The sequence below is a fragment of the Coregonus lavaretus genome, assembly GCF_964263955.1.
Source record: "Coregonus lavaretus genome assembly, chromosome: 12".
In the NCBI taxonomy this organism is placed as follows: domain Eukaryota; kingdom Metazoa; phylum Chordata; class Actinopteri; order Salmoniformes; family Salmonidae; genus Coregonus; species Coregonus lavaretus.
This window is the reverse complement of record NC_139999.1, coordinates 49,981,567-50,005,818: the sequence shown is the minus strand read 5'-3', so window position 1 is coordinate 50,005,818 and position 24,252 is coordinate 49,981,567. Positions and strand designations below refer to the sequence as shown.

General features: G+C 41.0%; 1 protein-coding gene across 8 annotated transcripts in view; it reads right to left on the bottom strand.

The window, feature by feature from the left end:
- Positions 1–10,119: 10,119 nt before the first annotated feature.
- Positions 10,120–24,252, bottom strand: part of LOC311139070 (eukaryotic translation initiation factor 4B-like) — a 47,338-nt gene continuing 33,205 nt past the window's right edge. For 4 of the 8 annotated variants that reach the window (XM_084173935.1, XM_084173936.1, XM_084173937.1 and 1 more), the window contains 4 exons: positions 20,044–20,296; positions 19,813–19,847; positions 11,064–11,136; positions 10,120–10,496 (listed from right to left, as the gene is read on the bottom strand). In XM_084173935.1, the coding sequence (XP_084030061.1) occupies positions 10,460–10,496; positions 11,064–11,136; positions 19,813–19,847; positions 20,044–20,296 (398 nt within the window). In that variant the 3' untranslated portion in view covers positions 10,120–10,459. Of the gene's footprint in view, positions 10,497–11,063; positions 11,137–12,603; positions 12,734–19,812; positions 19,848–20,043; positions 20,297–24,252 lie in introns of all 8 variants that reach the window. The other 4 variants (XM_084173933.1, XM_084173931.1, XM_084173932.1 and 1 more) reach the window with 2 other exon arrangements.

Sequence of the window (24,252 nt, the reverse complement as noted above, 5' to 3'; positions counted from 1 at the left end):
TGATCCATCCTCAGCTTTCTCCCATCACAGCCATTAAACTCTAACTGTTTTAAAGTCACCATTGGCCTCATGGCGAAATCTCTGAGCAGTTTCCTTCATCTCCGGCAACAGAGTTAGGAGGGCCGCTTGCATCTTTGTTGTGACTGGGTGTATTGATACACCATCCAAAGTTGAAATAACTTCACCATGCTCAAAGGGATATTCAATGTCTGCTTTTTTTTACCCATGTACCTATAGGTGCCCTTCTTTGCGAGGCATTGGAAAACTTCCCTGGTCTTTGTGATTGAATCTGTGTTTGAAATTCACTGCTCGACTGAGGGACCTTACAGATAATTGTATGTGTGGGGTACAGAGATGAGGTAGTCATTCAAAAATAATCTTAAACACTATTATTGCACACAGAGTCCATGCAACTTCTTATGTGACTTGTTAATCACATTTATACTCCTGAACTTAGGCATGCCATGACAAAGGGGTTCAATACATATTGACAAAATTCAAAAAAACATAACTCCACTTTGACATTATGGGGTATTGTGTGTAGGCCAGTGACCCAAAAAATCTACATTTAAGCCATTTTAAATTCAGGCTGTAACAACAAAATGTGGAAAAAGTCAAGGGGTGTGAATACTTTCTGAAGGCACTATACACATCAATGATTTTTCTCCTTGCTTTATGAGTCTATCCTGCACTGCTACTCCCTAGATGAACTGGCCCTGTCCCATTCCCCATAATATTTTACTATAAAATGTTTTATTAAACGTTTTAGGTTAAAATAATTTATCTTCAATGATTTTTGAAACACGCTGTAGCCTCCGTGCAGTCCACGCCTGTACCGTGGGTCTCCCATCCTCCTATATTTTTCAAGTTACCAGACTTCACTGACACGCACACACACAAAAATGTGTTTTGTGAACTCAAATCTGAACCTATACATGTGCTGTCTTACTTTCAGGCGGAGTATGAATGTAAAGCACGAGGGAATGTTTGGCTGTGAATGCTGTCTTACAGGCCTTATTACACACATACACACGCACAACATATGTAGGCATACAAACAAGAGAGAGAGCGAGAGAGATTATATTGATAGAGAGTGTGGTGTCATCTACAGTGGGGGAAAAAAAGTATTTAGTCAGCCACCAATTGTGCAAGTTCTCCCACTTAAAAAGATGAGAGGCCTGTAATTTTCATCATAGGTACACGTCAACTATGACGGACAAAATGAGATTTTTTTTTACAGAAAATCACATTGTAGGATTTTTAATGAATTTATTTGCAAATTATGGTGCAAAATAAATATTTGGTCAATAACAAAAGTTTCTCAATACTTTGTTATATAGCCTTTGTTGGCAATGACACAGGTCAAACGTTTTCTGTAAGTCTTCACAAGGTTTTCACACACTGTTGCTGGTATTTTGGCCCATTCCTCCATGCAGATCTCCTCTAGAGCAGTGATGTTTTGGGGCTGTCGCTGGGCAACACGGACTTTCAACTCCCTCCAAAGATTTTCTATGGGGTTGAGATCTGGAGACTGGCTAGGCCACTCGAGGACCTTGAAATGCTTCTTACGAAGCCACTCCTTCGTTGCCCGGGTGGTGTGTTTGGGATCATTGTCATGCTGAAAGACCCAGCCACGTTTCATCTTCAATGCCCTTGCTGATGGAAGGAGGTTTTCACTCAAAATCTCACGATACATGGCCCCATTCATTCTTTCCTTTACACAGATCAGTCGTCCTGGTCCCTTTGCAGAAAAACAGCCCCAAAGCATGATGTTTCCACCCCCATGCTTCACAGTAGGTATGGTGTTCTTTGGATGCAACTCAGCATTCTTTGTCCTCCAAACACGACGAGTTGAGTTTTTACCAAAAAGTTATATTTTGGTTTCATCTGACCATATGACATTCTCCCAATCCTCTTCTGGATCATCCAAATGCACTCTAGCAAACTTCAGACGGGCCTGGACATGTACTGGCTTAAGCAGGGGGACACATCTGGCACTGCAGGATTTGAGTCCCTGGCGGCGTAGTGTGTTACTGATGGTAGGCTTTGTTACTTTGGTCCCAGCTCTCTGCAGGTCATTCACTAGGTCCCCCTGTGTGGTTCTGGGATTTTTGCTCACCGTTCTTGTGATCATTTTGACCCCACGGGGTGAGATCTTGCGTGGAGCCCCAGATCGAGGGAGATTATCAGTGGTCTTGTATGTCTTCCATTTCCTAATAATTGCTCCCACAGTTGATTTCTTCAAACCAAGCTGCTTACCTATTGCAGATTCAGTCATCCCAGCCTGGTGCAGGTCTACAATTTTGTTTATTTGACAGCTCTTTGGTCTTGGCCATAGTGGAGTTTGGAGTGTGACTGTTTGAGGTTGTGGACAGGTGTCTTTTATACTGATAACAAGTTCAAACAGGTGCCATTAATACAGGTAATGAGTGGAGGACAGAGGAGCCTCTTAAAGAAGAAGTTACAGGTCTGTGAGAGCCAGAAATCTTGCTTGTTTGTAGGTGACCAAATACTTATTTTCCACCATAATTTGCAAATAAATTCATTAAAAATCCTACAATGTGATTTTCTGGAAAAACAGTTCTCAATTTGTCTGTCATAGTTGACGTGTACCTATGATGAAAATTACAGGCCTCTCTCATCTTTTTAAGTGGGAGAACTTGCACAATTGGTGGCTGACTAAATATTTTTTCCCCCCACTGTATTTGATACATGCAGATATACAGATCAAATACATTTTGTACTCCTTTGAAAAATGTATCCATTTCTTGAAGAACTTCCCCCCTTAAATCCTGTACAGGCCCATCTCATTCTGTGGCTATGTTTGAACAATTCTTATTCTTACCAAAGTTTCACATTCTTACAACCCCAAGCTCATCGTTAACTCTTCTCATAATCTTCAATTCACATTGGGTACGTGTACATGCACACAATAATACGATTATTGTGAATAGTCAGATTAATATAACAGTTTGATAAAAACTTTGACATGCTCGAAGAACGTTTTCCCTAATAATCCTGTTTACATGGACACATCTGAAATCAGGCTACCCAATGGGACTTTGATGAATGCAGAAAATTGTCAATCGAAAAACAAACGTTCTACCACAGCGACCATGTCATTTTTGGGAAGGCTATTTGATTATAAAGTTTGTATATGAAAACAATTTCTAAGATATATACTTTCCGTTTTTCCAAACTCTCTTCACTGACACAAAAGAGGGAGGCTCGCTGGGCTGGTGCTAGTACATGTGCAGATCAAATACACCGTTGGAACTCGGATTAAGGTGTTTACATGTCCAAATAACTTGAAAGATTGCTCAGAAATCCAGGTGTTTTAATCGGTGTATGCTTACTTCGATTATGACCTTAAGCAGAGTAAGGTGTTTACATGACTAATGCCATACTCGGCCTACTTCCATAATCAGTTGAATATCAAATTATTAGTGTGCATGTAAATGTACACATTGACATGCTTGATAATCTAAAATCAATACATAAACCATTGTACTGGGCTTGGCTCTTGCGTTCACCAAGACTATATTATTGCTAACCCTAACCATTAGCTTGTGACCCATGTTCTGTCTATCAAGCCGTTAATTCTGCTAGCTAAACCGCTAACCATTGCAAAAACAAAGCTTTTTTGAAAAACTGTATGTAGTTCGAGGCAGTGGAAAACCTCAATGTTTTTTGTGTTTTTTTGAAATTCACTTCTCAACAGAGGGATCTTACAGATAGATAATTGTGTGTGGGGTACAGAGATGAGCAACTTTTTACTCCTGAATTTATTTAGGCTTGTCATAAAAGGGTTGAATACTTAATTTGTGATTCATTTGTAAACATTTAAGAACAATTACACTGACATTATGGGGTAGTGTGTGTAGGCCAGTGACCAAAAAAAGGTAATCAAATTTAAATTCAGGCTGTAACAAAATGTGGAAAAAGTCAAGGGGTGTGAATACTTTGAAGGCACTCTACACAACAGATCATTTTCCCATTAATATCCATTATTGCCAGTTTTTAGAATTTAGAACGTTTTTTTGAGAGTTTCAATTCGGAAAGTATTCAGACCCCTTGACTTTTTCCACATTTTGTTACTTTACAGCCTTATTCTAAATGGATAAAAATATTGTTTTTCCTCAATCTACACACAGCAACCCATTATGACAAAGCAAAAACAGGTTTAGACATTTTGGCAAATGTATTAAAAATTTAAAACAGAAATACCTTATTTACATAAGTATTCAGACCCTTTGCTATGAGACTCGAAATTGACCTCAGGTGCATCCTGTTTCCATTGATCATCCTTGAGATGTGCCTACAACTTGATTGGAGTCCACCTGTGGTAAATTCAATTGATTGGACATGATTCAGAAAGGCACACACCTGTCTATATAAGGTCCCACAGATGACAGTGCATGTCAGAGCAAAAACCAAGCCATGAGGTTGAAGAAATTGTCCGTAGAGCGCCGAGACAGGATTGTGTCGAGGCACAGATCTGGGGAAGGGTACCAAAACATTTCTGCAGCTTTGAAGGTCCCCAAGAACACAGTGACCTCCATCATTCTTAAATATAAGTTTGGAACCACCAAGACTCTTCCTAGAGCTGGCCTCCTGGCCAAACTGAGCATTCAGGGGAGTAGGGCCTTGGACAGGGAGGTGACCAAGAACTCAATGGTCACTGACAGAGCTCAATAGTTACCCTGTGGAGATGGGATAACCTTCCAGAAGGATAACCATCTTTACAACACTCCACCAAATCAGGCCTTTTTGGTAGTGGCCAGACCGAAGCCATTCCTCATTAAAAGGCACGTCAGCCCGCTTGGAGTTTGCCAAAAGGCACCTAAAGACTCTCAGACCATGAAAAACAACATTATCTGGTCTGATGAAACCAAGAACACTTTGACCTGAATGCCAAATGTCACATCTGGAGGAAACCTGGCACCATCCCTACAGTGGAGCATGATGGTGGCAGCATCATGCTGTGGGGATGTTTTTCAGCAGCAGGGACTGTGAGACTAGTCAGGATCGAGGGAAAGATGAACGGAGCAGAGAGATCATTGATGAAAACTGCTCCAGAGCGCTCAGGACCTCATACTGGGGCGAAGGTTCATCTTCCAACAGGACAACGACCCTAGGCACACAGCCAAGACAATGCAGGAGTGGCTTCGGGACAAGTCTCAATGTCCGTGAGTGGCCCAGCCAGAGGCCGGACTTGAACACGATCTAACATCTCTGGAGAGACCTGTGCAAAGCTGTCATCAAGGCAAAGTGTGGCTATTTGAAGAATCTCAAATATATTTTGATTTGTTTAACACTTTTTTGGTTACTATATGATTGTATGTGTTATTTCATAATTTTGATGTCTTCACTATTATTCTACAATGTAGGAAATAGTACAAATAAAGAAAAACCCTTGAATGAGTAGGTGTTCTAAAACTTTTGACCGGTAGTGTATGTACTGTTATGCACAGGCACAATTGATCCATTACTTCAAAATTAGAAAATGTAATCTCAGAGGAATCCTTACATCCTGTCTTGAGTGGCTCAAACATTTTGCCAAATGTTGATATTTTCATAGAATGTGTGAATCACTGCAACAGCTGGAGAAAATATGTGCTTAACTTGATGGCTTTTAATTGTTGTCATTATTGCGTCACTCAGTGTTGAGAAATTGAAACATCTGCACTGTGATTCGGGATAATGGTGACGAGATTTAGTTTGGTTTAGTGAGTCTGTGGGGAGGCATTGTTGCCGTTGGCTGCCAAATTCTGTCAGGATTAAGACCCACCTAAAGTTCCCTGTTGAATAAGTGATGTGCAAGCAACTTCACAGCTTTGATGAGGTACATGGAAACGTATCCAAATATGGGAGAAATATTAATTTATTTGATTATCGGGAATTAGAATGGAGTTATCTGAAAACCTTGTCTCACCATATCAACTCTGGTATAATAAAAAGCTCAAATAACATTGTCAGGCAATTTATTATATAAAACAGTTCAGTTTAAAAAGGCTCAATCATGATCGCAAGTTAAGTTTGCCACTACACTGTGAAGAAAAGACTGAATAATTCATTGTAATTCCTCATGGACAGTCAATATGGGGCTTTCCCCCAAAGTGATTAAAAAGTATTCTCCCCAAAGCCTATGCATCTAACCTCAGAAATCAAAACCCCTTTATGAATAAGAAATACCAAGCTACTTCTGAAAAAACTGCCACGAAACACCTTCCCAATACATCTCAATAGATCAGTAGCATTGCTTGCTAGCTAAAGTTAGCTATCCTACACTTGTAGTATCATCCTTTGACTTCAAATTTCTCCAGTGGAATGGTAGATTTTCATTGGGGACGCTTGTTTTGCGGGGGAAGCCTAGTTATTGCCTGGGTGGGCAGAATTGGCAGTAGATTTGCAATTTAGGAGCCTGGTGGCGAATGCCCCACTCCAAACAGACGAGGCTAGCTATGAGGGGTGGAGTCAAAAACAAAACAACAAAATGCAAGTGGAGGAGAACTTCTGATCATTGATTAACAAACAAATTAGAGGAAAATGGAAATGTCGCGGTGCCATCTGAAAAACGATTCTTCCTTTTTTGATCTGTCTGAATTTCTCCTCATCTGTCGTGATTTACTTAGTGATGACATTCGCAGACCCCTGTCTCTACAGTACTCGGATAGAATGGCAAACTCCTCCTTCGCCGCTTTTGTAGTTCACCGTCCGCTAGCTGTGCATAACGAGCACACCCATTGAGAACCATGTCATCGTTATTGTTGGCTGGCCCAATCAGCGTACTCTGTGAGAATATTCAGAAAGTATTCAGACCCCTTGATTTTTTCCACATTTTGTTACATTACAGCCTTATTCTAAAATGTATTTAAAAAAAAAAAAATCATCAATCTACCCTATAATGACAAAGCAAAAACAGGTTTTTAGAAATGTTTGCAAAATAAAAACGGATATATCACATTTACATAAGTATTCAGACCCTTTATTCAGTACTTTGTTGAAGCACCTTTGGCAGCGATTACAGCCTCCAGTCTTCTTGGGTATGACGCTACAAGATTGGCACACCTGTATTTGGGGAGTTTCTCCCATTCTTCTCTGCAGATCCTCTCAAGCTCTGTCAAGTTGGATGGGGAGAGTTGCTGCACAGCTATTTTCAGGTCTCTCCAGAGATGTTCGATCTGTGTTCAAGTCCGGGGTCTGGCTGGGCCACTCAAGGACATTCAGAGACTTGTCGCGAAGCCACTCCTGTGTTGTCTTGGCTGTGTGATTAGGGTCGTTGTTCTGTTGGAAGGTGAACCCTCGGCCCAGTCTGAGGTCCTGAGCAGGTTTTCATCAAGGATCTCTCTGTACTTTACTCCATTCATCTTTCCCTTGATCCTGTCTAGTCTCCCAGTCCCTGCCGCTGAAAAACATCCCCACAGCATGATGCCGCCGCCACCATGCTTCACCGTTGGGATGGTGCCAGGTTTCCTCCGGACATGACACTTGGCATTCAGGCCAAAGAGTTCAATCTTGGATTCATCAGACCAGAGAATCTTGTTTCTCATGGTCTGAGAGTCTTTAGGTGCCTTTTGGCAAACTCCAAGTGGGCTGCCGTCTGGCCACTACCATAAAGGCCTGATTGGTGGAGTGCTGCAGAGATGGTTGTCCTTCTGGATATCCACAGAGGAACTCTAGAGCTCTGTCAGAGTGACCATCAGACCAAGGCCCTTCTCCCCAGATTGCTCAGTTTGGCCGGGAAGCCTGATCTATGAAAAGTCTTGGTGGTTCCAAACTTATTCCTTTTAAGAATGATGGAGGCCACTGTGTTCGTGGGGACCTTCAATGCTGCAGAAATGTTCTGGTACCCTTCCCCAGATCTGTGCCTCGACACAATCCTGTCTCAAAGCTCTACAGACAATTCCTTCGACGTCATGGCTTGGTTTTTGCTCTGACATGCACTGTCAACTGTGGGACCTTATATAGACGGGCGGCAGGTAGCTTAGTGGGTAAGAGCGTTGTGCCAGGAACCGAAAGGTCGCTGGTTCTAATCCCCGAGCCGACTAGGTGAAAAATCTGTCGATGTGCCCTTAAGCAAGGCACTTAACCCTAATTGCTCCTGTAAGTCGCTCTGGATAAGAGCGTCTGCTAAATGACTAAAATGTAGACAGGTGTGTGCCTTTCCAAATCATGTCCAATCAATTGAATTTACAACAGGTGAACTCCAATCAAGTTGTAGAAACAGCTCAAGGATGATCAACGGAAACAGGATGCACCTGAGCTCAATTGAGTCTCATAGGAAAGGGTCTGAATACTTATGTAAATAAGTTTTAATAAATTTGCTAACATTTCTAAAAACCTGTTTTTGCTTTGTCATTATGGTGTATTTTTTTTAAAGGTTTTTATTTATTTAATCATTTTTAAAATAATGCTGTAACATAACAAAATGTGGAAATAGGGAAGGGGTCTGAATACTTTCCGAATGCGCTGTATGTGCCGTTCATTGGAATCCATCCAAATTGTGCCATGATGCCATTGGCAACATCTTGAAGTGGTATTTTGAAGTCATGTGGCATTTCCATTAATTGGAATCCAGTCATCTTTCTACCATAGTGATGTTATAGTACTAATAGGTCTGTAGGCTATAACTGCACTGAGGTATTGTTTTTAATTGAACACATTTGCATAAATGTCTAAAAACCTGTTTTCCATTTAGTCATTAAGTGGTATTGTGTGTAAATTGCTGAGTATTTTGTATTTTTAAATCCATTTCAGAATAAGGCTGTAACGTAACAAAACATTTGAAAAAGTGAAGGGGTTTGAATACTTTCCGAATCACTGTGTACCTTTATCCTATTCTGCCAGTTAACCTCTACAGGATCGGTGTCCCGTATACAGGACGGTTGAGCTAACGTGTGCTAATGTGAACTTTCCAGGACATAGACGTCTTATATGGGCAGAAAGCTTACATTGTGGGTAGCTTAGTGGTTAAGAGCGTTGTGCCAGTAACCGAAAGGTTGCTGGTTCTAATCCCCGACCCAGTGAAAAATCTGTCGATGTGCCCTTGAGCAAGGCACTTAACCCTAATTGCTCCTGTAAGTCGCTCTAGATAAGAGCGTCTGCTAAATGACGTAAATGTAATAATGCACTTATAATAATTATTATAATTATATAATTATAATTAGTCATTTAGCAGACGCTCTTATCCAGAGCGACTTACAGGAGCAATTAGGGTTAAGTGCCTTGCTCAAGGGCACATCGACAGATTTTTCACCTAGTCGGCTCGGGGATTAGAACCAGCGACCTTTCGGTTACTGGCACAACGCTCTTAACCACTAAGCTAGTAATCTTGCTCGGATTTGTCATCCTCAGTGTCCCAGAGATAAAATGTAGCATATTCTTGTTTGATCAAATCAAATTTTATATATGTAAGAACTGGGTTCTACAGTTTGAACCCCTGCTGTCTCTCGCTCCACACCCACCCCGCCCGGCCATCTAGATGTGTGAAAGTTAGTGTATAAGCTAATGATCCATCACGTATGACATTCCTGGGAGTGTGTAAACTTACAATTTGTATTACCATATCATTTTTGTATGTTCTCTATAGTTATGTACTTGAAAATGTATCAATTGACCAATTAGGCACATTTGGGCAGACTTGATACAAAATAGTCCAGTAATGAAATGCTTCACTGGATCAACCTGAAACTTTGCACACACACTGCTAAAGTGCACCTAAACTGCAATATTATATTGTGGCCTTTCTCTTGCATTTCAAAGATCATGAAAAAAAAATAAGAAATTAGAAAACGCATGTTTTTTAGTTTGTATTATCTTTTACCAGATCTAATGTGTTATATTATCCTACATTAATTTCACATTTCCACAAACTTCAAAGTGTTTCCTTTCAAATTGTATCAAGAATATGCATATCCTTGCTTCAGGTCCTGAGCTACAGGCAGTTAGATTTGGGTATGTCATTTTAGGCAAACATTGAAATAAAGGGTCTGATTTTTTTTACTGCACATAAGGTCAAGTAGGTCAGCCTGGCAAGTCAGCATCCAGTAACAAACTCTTCTTCCTTTTCCTCTGTGGAGAGGGACGGAGCCCAATGCATACCATAAACATAAGCAATCATTTTTACACCACTTTATTTATTTATTACAATTAATTAAATTATATTTTCTTGAGTGTCGACTACTCCTTTCCTTTTCCATTTAAAACAAGTTCGGTATGTGACTATTCTTTTTAGAAACTGAAAAGTCCTGAAGAGAGTGGGTAGGGAAGACGTCTGGGATGGGTTTTGAGTAAGGAAGGAAGGAAGGAGTGATGACTTCCCCAGGTGCCTCTACTCCAGGTGAGGAGATATTCATATTTAATGTGATATTCTTTCATTCGCTGGATCTCCTCTTCTTTCTCCCCTTCTCGTTTTATTCCACGCCGTTCTCCGCGTCATCTCCTTGCTCTCCGTCCATTAGCAGAGCGGCGTATTTACTGGCTGAGCTGAAATTCTGAAACAAAAAACAAAATAGAACATGAGAGATCCTAACATTGCTCACTTGGTCCCACTTTACAATAAATGTTCTAAATACTTATGGTACCACAGGTAACGGATATAACAGTTGTCGTAAGACCTATGTCACAATGTGCACCTAAACTGTAATTACATTGTACCCGCCTACGCATTATATGTATGCATAACTATTATGTATATAGATATTAGAACACTTGTCATAAAGTGGGACCCATGTTTTTCCTGTTATATGACTTTGCAATAAAAGCCAAAAAAGACAGAAGAACAAAAAAGGAAAGATTGAGGGAAAAAGCTGTCGATGATGAGGGATACTGAAAGGGCGGTTCCAAGGACTGAAGCCAATTTGAAGGGATAATGGGTTAAAGGACTGAAGACCGTTTGGGGACAGTTTCAGTGGAAGACTGAAGATGATACAGGGGTAAGTTTCAGTTTCTGAATAATCAAAACTTTACATGGGAGAGGGGAATAGTGTGTGAGGCTTTGGGGAAAATCCAAATACACAATAGGGTGTGTCAAGACCACTTGATGTGGCACCAGGACTCACGAGGGTGGGGGACTCTTCGTATTTCTTTGGCTCTGGGGCAGGTCTCGAGTCTCGGCTTCTTCTTTTATCCTTTCTATAAACAGAATAAACACCCAGTTAAACTTCACCGTCCAGCTAAGTCTTACAGGTCAGAGACTGTGCGCACAAACTGGCACTAGCACACTTCAACAGTAGGACACCAAATAATTATAATTGATCCAATATAATCCACTCATAACTGTATATGCAGGAGAAGACTAATAGTATTCACCCTCACAATCTCTCGAGTAACCTCTAAAGGCTGGCTAATAGTTAATTAGTCACCAACAGGAGTGTTTCGACTTAGAAATGTGTCATGTTGAGAACCTGTTTAAGCCCCACACAAGCATTCCTTATTTAACTACTCAACTAATAGTCAAGCTCAGGTGTGCTTGTGCGGGGCTAGAACACAAATGTTATAAGTTGGGGGTACTGACCAACGTGTGAAAACACCATAGGAACGTATGCAGCCTTAACCAGCGCCATCCAGTTTAAAATAGGAACTGTGACAAAAAAAAATACTAAAACAAAAATCGTTTCCACTTTCGACGACACATGCAAGACAACACCCACATGAACGCACGCCTCTAAGACACAAATAACGTTTCCAGTGGGATTTTTTTTACATGAGGAAAACCAAAGCGAAATCAGCCAGTACTATAACCAAAGAAATGTTGGTTCGCCAAGTTAGGCTACTTGCAAGGAAATACTAGTGAAATATTTCTAATCATAATTATTATTTGCATGGCTAGCCAACAAGCTAGCAAGAATTTTGAGTGTTGCTGGCAAGCTAACAAGTGAGCTAGATGCTACAATAGCTAGCTTTCTGGCTAGTTAGTCAAAACTAGTTTGCTAGCTTGCTATCCTCACTGTCAGCATCTTTTCTTTTTAAGTTTTCTTAAATTTACACTGACAACTGGTATATACCGCTAGCTACTGTTCTGGAGTGTAAGACGCATAAAATGCGCTTACTGTTCGTGGAGTCCCACGCTTGAATTAGCTAGCTAAACAAAGTCTTGTACAAATATATAAGTGTTAATTTTATTCCCCAAAACCATTCAGTTCAGGTTTTACTGTTACCATAACAAGGAACTACAACCCTTGGAAGCGGGTAATTATTATTTAGTTATTTTATCATTAATATTTACATAATACAGTCATGATAACATGATGTTCAAAACTTCCAAATTATCATGTTGTGCTGTTGTCGTGGAGGCAAGCTAGCCCTTGCTTCTTGTCTCATGCTAAGCAGTCACCTTCGGGGGAGCCAAGAGTCGAGGAATTGGCGGTTGCATCTGCAATCTCCTCACTGAAGACAGCATTGGGCCCTGGTGAAGGCGCTTCCACTTAGCTAGCAAGCATTTGGTGACCTTTGATTTGACGGATAAGGGTAGCAATTGCATTGTTTTTAACTTTCTTCATTCCCAAAAGCGGTTGACGCGTCAACCATAAACCAACCTTTAGAGGTTCCCTGGCTGCAATACCCTGCCTATTCCACTAATGCCACTCGTTTTGGGCTGACCTGTCTTCCTCCCTTCGTCGGTTTCTGTTGGCCCCCTCTCCTCGGCCCCGCCCTGCTCCAGGCCCCGCGGCCCCCCCTCTCCCCCGTGGGGGGCCCCGGTCCAGACGCACACCGTCCACTTTATTCTCGTCTGGAAGGGAGAGCCCAAACAGTGAGGATTGAGGGAGGGGTTTGGGTGGCTGGAACTCCACTAAAGGCTACAACAGCATTCCACACAGCCTACGGCCCAGGTTGCGTTCAAGATCATTACGTTTGCGCAGCTATGCAAAAAATCTAGTGTCGAATGGGAGTTTCACACTTCAAACCTTTGTAATCTTGAATACAACCTGGGCCTGGGGAACCCATTTTCCTTACTAGCCGCAGGGTCTGCTGCTTTTACTGACTGACAACCTTCACCTGATTAATAAACCAGAGTCATTAAATAGGTACTCATCTTACCTCATTTTCCAGGAGTTACTGTCATATTCATGGAAAAATCTGTCAACAGCTTGATAACACAAGGGGTGTGATCAAAAAGAACAAACAAGAGAGAACACTTTCAAAATGTTTTACGGAAAGGAGTGTTATTAATACTGGATTCAGGTCGTTTGGTGCCTTTTAAATACTGCCCTGGGAACTAGCAGACACTGCACCCCTACAGGACCAAGCGTTCCCCACTTTTGCTTTACACCAGGGCTGCCCAGTTTTGTTCCTGCCTTCTCCTCTTTCCTGGGTTGTGTCAACTGACAATTAAGTAAATTAGAGTTTGATTGCAATTCTTCAAAGTTGCTTCAGTTGTCCTACCTCATCATCCTCATTCATTTGAAATTATTGTGTGTGAGTGAAGTACTGGTGGGCGAGCTTCCACATTGCTTTTTGTCAACACTCCAGACCAGCTAGCCAATGAAACCAGGCAAGAGAAACAACAGGAGAGATTATCCAGGACCAGAATTGGGCAGTGCTACACTTCAATCCATTTTAGTCAAGATGTGGCCTCCTCGTCCCAATCCACCCATTCACTCCCATATCCTCTGCTTTAGCTAATGACCAAACCCTAGAAGGGTAGAAGAGCTAGAAGGGGAAATAATCAACAATTTATACCAAAATATAAATGTAAAGTGTTGGTCCCATGTTTCATGAGGTTAAATAAAAGAAATCCCAGAAATGTTCTATACGCACAAAAAGCTTAGTGTTCAAATTTTGTGCACGCATTTCTTTACATCCCAGTTAGTGAGCATTTCTCCTTTGCCAAGATAATCCATCCAACTGACAGGTGTGGCATATCAAGAAGCTGATTAAACAGCATGTCATTACACAGGTGAACCTTGTGCTGGGGACAATAAAAGGCCACTAAAATGTGCCGTTTTGTCACAGAACAGAATGCCACAGATGTCTCAAGTTGAGGGAGTGCAATTGTCATGCTGACTACAGGAATGTCCACCAGAGCTGTTGCCAGAGAATTGAATGTTCATTTCTCTACCATAAGCCACCAACACCGTTTTAGAGAATTTGGCAGTCCAACCGGCCTCACAACCACGCCAGCCCAGGACCTCCACATCCGGCTTCTTCACCTTCGGGATCGTCTGAGGGGAGGGATTTTGATTTGATTTATTAGGATCCCCAATAGCCAACACCAATGGCGACAGCAAGTCTTACTGGGATCTGAAGGGGACGTTGCTGAGGAGTATTTCTGTCTAATAAAGCCCTTTTGTGGTTGGGCCTGGCTCCCTAGTGGGTGGGCCTATGCCCTCCCAAGCCCACCCATGGTTCAGCCCCTGCCCAGTCATGTGAGATCCATAGATTAGGGCCTAATGAATTTATTTCAATTGACTGATTTCCTTATATGAACTGTAACTCAGAAAGAAACAAATAAATATATATATATATATATGAAAAAACAATATCTGAAATTGTTGCATGCTGCATTTATATTTTTGTTCAGTATATTTTAGAATTGGAACGTGATCAGGGCTCGACATTAACGCTTGTCCTCTTGTCCGGGACAAGTTTAATAAAAATGCCTGACAAGAAGAATATAGATTTAAGTTGTCTGAATGGACAAGTAAAGAAAATGCCAAAATCAAACAATTACTTAGATCAGAAATGGATCATAATCAGAGAGGCCAACATTGGAATAATACTCAAATCTATTGTTAATGTACATACAGTTGAAGTAGGAAGTTTACATACACTTAGGTTGGAGTCATTGAAACTCGTTTTTCAACCACTCCACAAATTTCTTGTTAACAAACTATAGTTTTGGCAAGTCGGTTAGGATATCTACTTTGTGCATGAAAAGTAATTTTTCAAAAAATTGTTTATAGACAGATTATTTCACTTATAATTCACTGTATCACAATTCCGGTGGGTCAGAAGTTTACATACACTAAGTTGACTGTGCCTTTAAACAGCTTGGAAAATTCCAGAAAATGATGTCATGTCTTTAGAAGATTCTGATAGGCTAATTGACATCATTTGAGTCAATTGGAGGTGTACCTGTGGATGTATTTCAAGGCCTACCTTCAAACTTAGTGCCTCTTTGCTTGACATCATGGGAAAATCTAAAGAAATCAGCCAAGACCTCAGAAATAAAATTGTAGACCTCCACAAGTCTGGTTCATCATTGGGAGCAATTTCCAAATGCCTGAAGGTACCACGTTCATCTGTACAAACAATAGTACGCAAGTATAAACACCATGGGACCACGCAGCTGTCATACCGGTCAGGAAGGAGACGCGTTCTGTCTCCTAGAGATTAACGTACTTTGGTGCGAAAAGTGCAAATCAATCCCAGAACAACAGCAAAGGACCCTGTGAAGATGCTGGAGGAAACAGGTACAAAAGTATCTATATCCACAGAGTCCTATATCGACATAACCTGAAAGGCCGCTCAGCAAGGAAGAAGCCACTGCTCCAAAACCGCCATAAAAAAGCCAGACGACTACGGTTTGCAACTGCACATGCGGACAAAGATCGTACTTTTTGGAGAAATGTCCTCTGGTCTGATGAAACAAAAATAGAACTGTTTGGCCATAATGACCATCGTTATGTTTGGAGGAAAAAGGGGAACGCTTGCAAGCCGAAGAACACCATCCCAACCGTGAAGCACGGGGGTGGCAGCATCATGCTGTGGGGGTGCTTTGCTGCAGGAGGGACTGGTGCACTTCACAAAATAGATGGCATCATGATGAAGGAAAATTATTTGGATATATTGAAGCAATATCTCAAGACATCAGTCAGGAATTTTAATCTTGGTCGCAAATGGGTCTTCCAAATGGACATCAGACCAGAGGACATTTCTCCAAAAAGTACGATCTTTGTCCCCATGTGCAGTTGCAAACCGTAGTCTGGCTTTTTTATTGTGGTTTTGGAGCAGTAGCTTCTTCCTTGCTGAGCAGCCTTTCAGGTTATGTCGATATAGGACTCGTTTTACTGTGGATATAGATACTTTTGTACCTGTTTCCTCCAGCATCTTCACAAGGTCCTTTGCTGTTGTTCTGGGATTGATTTGCACTTTTCGCACCAAAGTACGTTCATCTCTAGGAGACCGAACGCTTCTCCTTCCTGAGCGGTATGACAGCTGCGTGGTCCCATGGTGTTTATACTTGCGTACTATTGTTTGTACAGATGAACGTGGTACCTTCAGGCATTTGGAAATTGCTCCCAAGGAAGAACCAGACTTGTGGAGGTCTACAATTTTTTCTGAGGTCTTGGCTGATTTCTTTTAATTTTCCCATGATGTCAAGCAAAGAGGCACTGAGTTTGAAGGTAGGCCTTGAAATACATCCACAGGTACACCTCCAATTGACACAAATGATGTCAATTAGCCTATCAGAAGCATCTAAAGCCATGAAATCATTTCCTGGAATTTTCCAAGCTGTTTAAAGGCACAGTCAACTTAGTGTATGTAAACTTCTGACCCACTGGAATTGTGATACATTGAATTATAAAAGTGAAATAATCTGTCTGTAAACAATTGTTGGAAAAATTACTTGTGTCATGCACAAAGTAGATGTCCTAACCGACTTGCCAGAACTGTAGTTTGTTAACAAGAACTTGTGGAGTGGTTGAAAAACAAGTTAATGACTCCAACCTAAGTGTATGTAAACTTCTGACTTCAACTGTACTTCCAAAGTTGTGGCAAAATGGCTTAAGGACAACAAAGTCAAGATATTGGAGTGGCCATCTCAAAGCCCTGACCTCAATCCTATAGAACATTTGTGGGCAGAACTGAAAAAGCGTGTTCGAGCAAGGAGGCCTACAAACCTGACTCAGTTACACCAGCTCTGTCAGGAGGAATGGGCCAAAATTCACCCAATTTATTGTGGGAAGCTTGTGGAAGGCTACCCGAAACGTTTGACCCATGTTAAACAATTTAAAGGCAATGCTACCAAATACTATTTGAGTGTATGTAAACTTCTGACCCACTGCGAATGTGATGAAAGAAATAAAAGCTGAAATAAATCACTCGCTACTATTATTCTGCCATTTCACATTCTTAAAATAAAGTGGTGATCCTAACTGACCTAAGACAGGGAATCTTTACTAGGATTAAATGTCAGGAATTGTGAAAACTGAGTTTAAATGTATTTGGCTAAGGTCTATGTAAACTTCCGACTTCAACTGTACATAAAAAAGCCTACATAATAAAGTGTAGGTGATATGCATATTGGCTACAGCCTCATGTCCAAACCAATGCTGACATGAGGTGCCAGAAAATGTCGCCACACTTTAACGAGACTTAATAACATAACTATAGGCTAAACGCCAGTTATGTTTTACAAATATAATAACATAGGATAATTAACATTAATGTCTAAAGGCTTGATTCTGTCGACATAGCCTACTCGAGGCATGGTTCGTTCAGATCAAATGGTCACAAGACCACAAAGTGAAGAACAGAGCCTGTTGCGCACCACATATCACCCACCTTGAATCTGAGCGGAGGCGGTCAGCATTTTAAAACCATTTAACCATAAACTTAAGAGTGCAATATGCAGAAATCGCTCCGCCATTTCCTGGTTGCAAAAATTTGAATAGTTCGCCTAATTTACGTTTGTACCAAAACAAGCAAGCGTAGAGAATCATTGTACCATCTAAACCGCTGTGAAATATATTTTCTATAACCCAAAATATTTCATTTATCTTTTTGAAGCTGGTGTACAAAACCGAAAGTAAAAGACGCAAAAACAAAACTTATCGGGACGCATAGAAATAGAACCAATCTACCACTTCATAAAATGGCTGTCAATGAGAATAATAGATGTATAAACGCACATTTCTATGAGAATTTGGTTGGGTCACCCAAAAAGTTACATATTGCAGCTTTAATTGTTTAAAACTGGAGGTTTATGTCATTTTATGAAGCATATCTTACCTTGGTTCAATCAAAGTAGCCTAGCCAAAATACAACCATATAAATGTTGAGGGAATTATTTTATAAATACTTAATATTCCATTGAAACCAGCATTTTTCTCATGTTCTATCGGTTTTCAAAAATCAACGTTAGTTTATTATCCAGCAGCCAAAGGCATAATCCTAGTCATATTCGCAAACGCATGCTAGTTGATGCGTTTTCACATTTACATTTTAGTTATTTAGCAGACGCGCTTATCCAGAGCGACTTACAGTTAGTGAGTGCATACATTTTCATACTGGTCCCCCGTGGGAATCGAACTCACAACCCTGGCGTTGCAAGCGCCATGCTCTACCAACTGAGCTATAAAAGATCATAATCCAGCAGTGATTCAACAGCGAGGGGGTGAATAGAACCCAAAAGTGTCAATCACACTCATTCTCCCTTCTTAATTTCTAGCAGATATTTTCATCCCTGTCACATGAAACCGCTCGCGTGTGCGGTGTGCTTTTGAGAACAGCGTTTTCCCGCTAATTGCATTTTGGAACATTCAACGTGTGTATTGTTGAGCTTATAATATGAAGAAATAAATCTAACATTTTAAGAAAATGGTCTCATCTGTTGCATCAGCCTCATTGCTTTTTAAATGTTTTAATGTGCAGCAGTTGTATGGATTTTGAATCTGTACTCCCAGAACTGTCCCAGAGTGTTTTGAACCGTAGACATATTTTTTATCGTCCCAGGGAAGACGAGACACCCTTAATTAAGAGCCCTGGAGGGAATTATTTTATAAAGACATAAAAAACTATATGGTTGTAATTGTAATGTAATATTTTATAGGCCACCAACGCTGCGTTTTACACAAGTAGCCCAAATCAGATTTTTTTCACCAATTGGTCTTTGACCAATCAGATCAGCTCTGAAAAATATGATGTTAAAAGATCTGATGTGAATGGTCAACAGACCAATTAGTGGACAAATATCAGAATTGGGCTGCCTGTGTAAACGCAACCCATGCGTGGCAAACAATTGCCTGGCCACCCAGACTCCTTGCTCAGGCCAAACGCTACGCCACGCCCATGTACGTTTTTCTTCTTCGCAATGAGTCTGGATCAGAGTACATCCCCGACCCTTCACCGAATGCGAACACATTCAGGGCCGTCTGATTGGTCCAGTAACTGATGGGTTGGGCCAGAGCCAGAACACACGTTGGTAAAGCGGCGGTTTGAAAATTAGGCTTTGATATTCTGATTGGTTAGAGCCGATCCAATAGCTGAGGATTTTGTTTTTTACAACGCCCCTAGTCAGTGTCACCACAAACAACTTCAATGATGGCAGTCTCAGACCAAAGTATGTAGCGAACGACAGAGCAGCAGAATAATTTCATGTGAGTCGTCAGGCTAACCATTCTCCAGCAGAGCCTTAAAGAGGCAGTGTTGTATTTTGAGACAGGCTTGAATATGCAAAAGAAGCCAATAGCCAGAGTGCAGTCTACATTTTTGTCTGATTCTTTATGGTAAAAAGATAGCATTTTATTTTGTAAAGTGGTTCCTTGCAAATCTATTTTTTTATTTTTAAAACAAGTGACTTGGGCTTTTGAACAAGAAAAAAAAAAAAGGACAAGTGGCTATAAAAGTTAATGTCAAGCCCTGTGGATGTTGTAAAATATCATAATCCAGCAGCGATTCAACAGCGAGGGGGTGAATAGAACCCAAAAGTGTCAATCACACTCAGAATCTCTTAGTTTGAGAGTAGGACCGAAAGGCCTAGTCGGTCCACTCTGGGATTAGATTAGGACAAAGTCTCCATTACTCCTTATTTGGAAGGTACTTCTAACACACAAGCACAAGGTCTTTGCGGTCTCAGAGTCTTACCCTTTCCAGATCCTCTTTCATTTGCAGAACTCGAGCTGAAAAGAGAGACGGGACATTCAGACGTTTAACTAACTAGCTTGCAACAAAACTATTCTAAACTATTCTTAGCTACAGTCACTAAAATAGACAGGCTTTTGGTAATGGCTGTGACATCAATACGAGACATAATTGGCCACTTCGTTATCCAGAGATGCTATACAATATACAAGATGTATAAGAACGTGTTCTGACCTCAGTTTGTGGGGTGCCGCGTCACTGGGGGAGATAGGGGAACGTCCCTCGCTGGACCCTGCGCTCACCGCAGGCCGCTTGGCCCAGGCATTCTCCTTAGGTGGCGGTGCAGGCATCACCTTGAGGGGCTCCTTGGAGGAGAAGGTGGAAGAGTTGGCGGAAGAGGGGCAAGCTCCGAGAGAGGGAGGGTCGTCCTCCTTACCGCTGAATACTTCGTTCTCCACGGAGCGCTCGCTCTCTCTGCGCCGTGAGGCTGTGGGGTGAAGATGGGATGCTGTCTTTTTAGTTTGGTGCAGATAAAGAAGAGAAGTGCAAAGCAAGACCATATACAGCATGCATGCATGCATGCATGCATGCATGCATGCATGCATGCATGCATGCATGCATGTATATATATATATATGTATATATATATATATATATATATATATATATATATATATATATATATATATATATATATATATATATATATATATATATATATATATATATATATATATATATATATATATATATATATATATATATATATATATATATATATATATATATATATATATATATATATATATATATATATATATATATATATATATATATATATATATATATATATATATGCACAGGGGTGCACATAACTGGTACGCAAGCGCGACAGAAATCAGGAATGCGTAATGCCACTTGTGTTACTACGCGCCTTTGCGTACTTGACCGATCTTCTCATCTAACCTTACACATGACATGTTGCTTGTCAACTACTGTCAGGGATGTCCAAAAAGCAACAGACATTAAGCAGCTTCTTTGGCGTTTCGCCACCTACAAAGAAACGCCAACTGGAGCCAGAGCCGAAGAAAATACTTTTTTCGGAAAAGTGGCTCCAAGATGTGCAGTGGCTTGAAGCTAACGATGAGCGCACTGAAATGTGGTGCAAGATTTGCCGCTCAAATCCACATCTAGCAGACAAAACAGGTGCATTTTATAAATATCAGATGGTCTGCATGGAGGCATGAAACACTTAAAAATATCAAGACTATTGCCAGCCATTAAAATGCAACTGGTTACGAGTGATAACAGTGACTTGCAGCATATCTGCACAGAGCGTTTTCAGTGCTTTCTGTCAAACATACTTGACATTTGCAACATTTTGAAGACCACATCCATTAGGTTTCAGAAGGAAAAGCTGACCATTGGAGAATGTAAGGATGAACTCATGGTGGCCATTGGACAGTTCACACTTCTGCTTGATGGTGAAAGCCACAGGGCACACACTGTTTCCAATGCTGATGCTGACAGAGACAAGACACACTTACTCAGGGGGTTAATTGAAGAGTTTGAAATCAGATATGACTCCCTCAAGTCATGTGATCATTTCCTAGTATTTGATCCTTCAACATGGCCTCAGGAAATGCAAGACCTCCACAGTTTTGGAAACACAACCGTTTGCAGCATTCTCAAGAAATATGAGGCCACCTTGCAACTTGACAAAGATACCACTGTGACAGAATGGATGCGCTTAAAGCAGGCAGGAAAACGCCTGGGAGCCTCTTCTGTGTATGACTTGGTCCAAATAGTAAATACAAGTAACCCAGATGCTTACTCCAACATCAACAAGGTGGTTAAGCTGTCTCTTACACTGCCTTTAAGCAGTGCAGCTTGTGAGAGGGGATTCTCACATCTCAACATAATAAAAACCAAGTACAGATCTCGCCTGTCACATGCTCGTCTCTCAGCCCTGATGCACATTCACCTGTCAAAGCAGACCACAGAGACATTTGACCCAAAGCCTGCTGTTGACCTGTGGATGGAGACAGCTAATCGGAGGCTCAACCAAGGACAGGGAGGTGCATCTGCAGCATCTTCATCATCTACCATGCAGGAAGCTGAAGCAGAGGACAGTGGGGGCGACACTGAGGAGGACAGTGGGGGCGACACTGAGGAGGACAGTGGGGGCGACACTGAGGAGGACAGTGGGGGCGACACTGAGGAGGACAGTGGGGGCGACACTGAGGAGGACAGTGGGGGCGACACTGAGGAGGACAGTGAGGAAGACTGCACTTATTAAGACCACGCTACATATGGGGTGAGTACCAGACACCATCTGCTGGTACTCACCTGAGTAACTCACTGAAAAAGTTATGTGCACCCCTGTATACATACATACATACATACATACATACATACATACATACATACATACATACATACATACATACATACATACATACATACATACATACATACATACATACATACATACATACATACATACATACATACATACATACATACATACATACATACATACATACATACATACATACATACATACATACATACATACATACATACATACATACATACATACATACATACATACATACATACATACATACATACATACATACATACATACATACATACATACATACATACATACATACATACATACATACATACATACATACATACATACATACACACAATTGCTCAGATAAATATATTTTGTTTATTGACACCCCTATTTTTCAATACCTCACCTAGCGAGGATAACAATAGAGGATAACAATAGACCTTAATGCTTTATGAGTTGGAGAACACATTGGGAGTGATCTTCGTAGGGCTGTGACGATACCAGTTAGAGGTCTTCACGGATTCACTTGTACTGAATAACCGAGACCCCATCTGGGACCCGAGCGGGTCCGGATCCGGCATTCTAAATGTCACGGGTCTGGGTCGGAGCTGATATGATTGTCACAGGTCTCGGGTATGTGTAACTTTAACTCACTTGTCCGGAAGGGCCCGTACAGATCCGAACGAGACAGCGGCAGCCGAGAGAGAGACATATGATCATTTATGCTGCTGCTTTTCACGAGTGGAGCGTGGCGCGTGTAGCTTGTTGGCCAATCATAAGTCATCAAAGCAGCAATAGGCTAGTCATGGAATTAAAATTACAGAAATAAAAATTAGACAAGGATAGGCTACAACGACCAAGAGCCAACAGGTAGGCTGCTACTTACAGTGCCTTCAGAAAGTACCGTAATTTTCGGACTATAAGCCGTGCCTTTTTTCAAATTTTTCGACCCTGCGGCTTATATAACGGTGCGGCTAATCTATTGATTTTTACAGCTAACGGGCCACTAGAAGACCTCCTAGGTATTAAACATTAAAACACCTGCGGCTTATAGTCCAGTGCGGCTTATATATGTACACATCATTCAATTTAGCTGCTGCGGCTTATACTCCGGTGCGCCTTATAGTGCGGAAAATACGGTACTCACCTTTACTTTTTCCACAATTTGTTGTGTTAAAGCATGAATTTAAAATATTAAATTTAGATTTTTGGTCACTAGCCTACACACAATACCCCATATTGTCAAAGTGGTGTTAATTAAAAATGAAAAGCTGAAATGTCTTGAGTCAATAAGTATTCAACTCCTTTGTTATGGCAAGCCTAAATAAGTTGAGGTGTAAAAATGTGCTTAACAAGTCACAAAAGTTGCATGGAATCACTGTGTGCAATAATAGTGTTTACATTTTTTTTTGGGTATGACTGACTATCTCTGTACCCCACACATACAATTATCTGTAAGGTCCCTCAGATGAGCAGTGAATTTCAAACAGATTCAACCGCCAAGACCAGGAAGGTTTTCCAATGCCTCACAAAGAAGGGGACCTAATTGCTTCATGGAAAATAATTATTTAAAAAAGCTGACAAAAATATATTTAAATAATTTTGAATTCAAGCTGTAACAACAAAATGTGTAATAAGTGAAGGGGTATGAATACTTTCTGAAGGCACTAATATTCTGAATGGAGTTATTTGTAATTGTAGGATGAGAAAGCGCATGCAATGCAGCCTCAATTAGCCTAACTAGCTAACATTAGCTAGTTTAATTAGCTTCTCCTGGTTTGATGCAGTCGAGACAGGTACTTCGTAATCATATTTGATAATAAATAACCTACCTAAGGCAGCTATTAGTCTTCTAAAGCGCAAGTCTGCTTGGTTGGTTGCCGTTTCTCTTCTGTCCCTCACTCCCTCCCTCCTCCGTGTCACTCGCTCACAGTACAGCCCCTCCCCCCTCCTGCTAGAGGGGCACCTCTCCTCTTGCGCTTTATCAACTCCGGTTAATAAAGTAGCTTAAAAAATGACTTTCGGGTTCTGGATCCGACCAGGTCTATACGGAACAGGTTTAGTTGTTCTCGGGT